The 3,041-nt window shown below is 42.7% G+C and overlaps 1 protein-coding gene across 1 annotated transcript; it reads left to right on the forward strand. All coding sequences in view use genetic code 11, as the record gives it.

The window, feature by feature from the left end:
* Positions 1 to 1,314: 1,314 nt before the first annotated feature.
* On the forward strand, positions 1,315 to 2,459 carry EGR_03124 (hypothetical protein; the record flags this gene model as incomplete). The annotated part of the gene is made up of 2 exons (XM_024492373.1): positions 1,315 to 1,379; positions 2,393 to 2,459. The coding sequence occupies 2 exons, from the start codon at positions 1,315 to 1,317 to the stop codon at positions 2,457 to 2,459; spliced, it is 132 nt and encodes a 43-aa protein (XP_024353299.1).
* Between the last annotated feature and the right edge of the window lie 582 nt (positions 2,460 to 3,041).

Genomic DNA, 3,041 nt, shown 5'->3' on the forward strand with positions numbered 1-3,041 from the left:
TAAACAGGAACAACGACATGCAATATCAAACAAGCAAAATGGATAAAGAAAGTGGATAGAGAAGGGAGACGCACCTGAAGGCTGTAGTTGGGCATACAGGGCCTGTGTAAAAGGAATGAAGCTAGTTTTGGCTACCAAATAAAATCAGTGTTAGAAATTCGCATACCAAACATTGCGGAATCACTGCTAGAGACGGGGAACAAATTGCTACCACAAACCACCACGACCTCAGCTTTTATAGTAATGGTGAAGTAAAACAGAATTCGAGCCCAGATTTATGCTGGCAAATGTTATTTAAATTAAACAAATTTCTACTGTAAATAGCCTGCAAGCACCTTTATCATGTAAAAGCCTTCATTAGTTTCAGAGTTTGCTTATTTTTACTCTACGTGATTGGCGTTTTGTTGCTACTCTGGCATTCACTAGACGGCTTTGTTGTGATTAGAAGAAGACACATGAGAATTTGAAAAATATTGATTAAGCACCTAAATTAATGGATCAATCTCTGCTCGGAATATACCAATGTCTGCTAAAATATCATTTTTTTACTTCTAAAGAACTATTGACATGACTTTTATTGCTGTCATACGAATTCTCTCAGCGTGCATATGCTAAGTTGCATAGATATTTGTTTTTAAATGCAATTTTATGCCGCAGTTATTAAAATTTAAGTCCAAATGCACCAGTGCCTATTTCTCTGCTTTTACTTAGGGCTCTCGCTCAATGAATGCATCACATCTATTGTTTACTGGGCCTGTTAGAAATTGGTATGATTGCTGCGCCTCGGAAATTTCTTAATTAGAACAAATACATTTAGTGCAAGCAAAATACATGGTTGGTAGTAAGTAGGGATTGGGTTACTGCAATGTCCAAGGTGCATGCCCACCCCTCCAGCGTCTCTTCATTTGTTGATGTAGAGGCCATTTACAACCCTTTTGTTATGGGTCACCACTAATTTCCCCCTTTCACTATCTGTACTTCTTCTCCCCAGCTGATGGTGTTCACCCAGCATCGGATACCGGGGCTGTTGTCCTTTAAGAGGGGGTTTGCTTTCCACTGCTATCAATGCAGCTTCCAAGACTTAACTTTAGTTTGCACTGGCGCATTACGATGCGATGGTCTTTGTAATTGCAACTACCACAGTACTCTCTTAAAAGTTACTAGAGAATATCAACATTTAAAATTGCATCTAATCCTTCTACACACCAATTAGTAATAAGTGTCCCAGAGGAGTATGAAGGGCCCGCTATTTACTAGCGTGCAGAAGGGAAGCGTGAGGCTACTGCGCTGGCCTGAAAGCCATGCTGCAATACGATGGTACAGCCTGCAGTGCACCGTCGAACGAATGAACAAATGAACAAGTCAGATTTTCTCACTGCGTATTGCATTAAGTAAATCAAGGGGGAATTCCTCGTCACAATCGTGTAAAGTGTTTCGAAGATTATAACCTACCACTTTGATCTAGCAGCTGCATAGTATTGAAAGACGACATAAAAAATTACTTGTGCATACAGTGAAATAATGGGGAAGGTACACGACCTTGGTTTCTACTCAAGCAACTCAATGTTGTGCAATTCCCAAACAGTAGAGTTACACACGGCAAACTTAACACCACACGTGCGACTGAATAATTCGGTGGAAGTAAGAGTAAATGAAATAGTGAATAAATCAAGGCGAAATGAACAGCAATATCTTCACGAATCAGCCAAAAGTAAATAGGGCCAGAGGTCACATATTTTGTTCTTGTTCACAGATAAGCCTATGCACAGAGGCCACTTCTGCATCCTAGCTTGAAGAATTGATGTCATGTCGTACAGACCTGTGCGATTGGCAACCGAGAATAAAGGCCCTGTTTGCACAATCATCAATTTCCTAGTTTCAATCCACCATCTCACTTTTACGGCACAAACACAGTGTAGTCACCTTCACGAAGCACGCCACCAAATAAGGTTTTGTTACATGTTTTGGTTCTTTTTCTAAATGGTTGGGTTATACTAAATATCATTGCCCCTCCAGCTTCAGTTAGGCAGGTAGTCACTTGGGCTATATTCTTTAAATTTAAAATTGTGATCACTATTCTTTTCATATAACCATTTGAGGTATTCATATTTGAGTCGAAGTAGCCATTAACAACGCTGCCGCAATGCGAAAATGCTATGAGATCCCATTGAAATCTGCGGTAATTACACCCAACCGAGAGCTAAACATTTGTGTAATACAATAGTGGTTTATCCCTCCGTTTTGGTGAGGCGCAACTTTTGGACTTTGAATTAGCCCTCGCGTACCTCGCCGGGTGGGCTGGCCTTTTGGGCCATGCCAATAGCCCAGACACCTTCTCCGTGCTAAATATATATATATTCTGCCCGAGTATTGTGTCTTCTTTCGTCTTCAGGGAGTCCCGGGACGCTACATTGGTGGCAGCAGAAAGCGAACCCGATCTTGAAAGACATGTATCCTGATTTTCCACTTCTGCGTGATAAGCCTTAGTGGAGCGGAAGAAGTCCATATGCATCGGATGGGAGAATGGTGATGACTCCTAACAGAAGGGTTGATGTTGACATATACCTTTGGCATCTCTCCCAGTCCCGTGTTCTGCAGAAAAGCAATTAACAATTGAAGCAACACTAGCCGTGAACCATCTGGAAGTTTCGTTACGGATTTCCCCTACCGTCCCCCATGGACCTGTTTTAAATCCTGTATTTCCTTATTCAAATCTGCTTTTAGGCCAGTGTTCCTGCATCTCTCTATGGACACCCATGATGGCCGGCGTAGTTCCCCGTCCTGAAACAAATCCCTAAACCGGACGAAACCCCAGATCCAACCAAGTCGCCAAGAGGGATCAGTGAGGTTGAGGTCAAGTACCCCCTCAGTTGCACGCTAATTTGGTGACTGGCACGGTCGGCTTGTGGATGTTACTTTACTGCACCGACTACGTTGTAATGGCTGACGCGGGTGGTTGACCTGTGGGAGCGCCGGGGACGATGCTCAAAAGAGGAGAGAGGCTATGTAATACGATAGTGGTGTATCCCTCGGCTCTGGTG

The sequence above is a fragment of the Echinococcus granulosus genome, assembly GCF_000524195.1.
Source record: "Echinococcus granulosus chromosome Unknown EG_S00015, whole genome shotgun sequence".
In the NCBI taxonomy this organism is placed as follows: Eukaryota; Metazoa; Platyhelminthes; class Cestoda; order Cyclophyllidea; family Taeniidae; genus Echinococcus; species Echinococcus granulosus.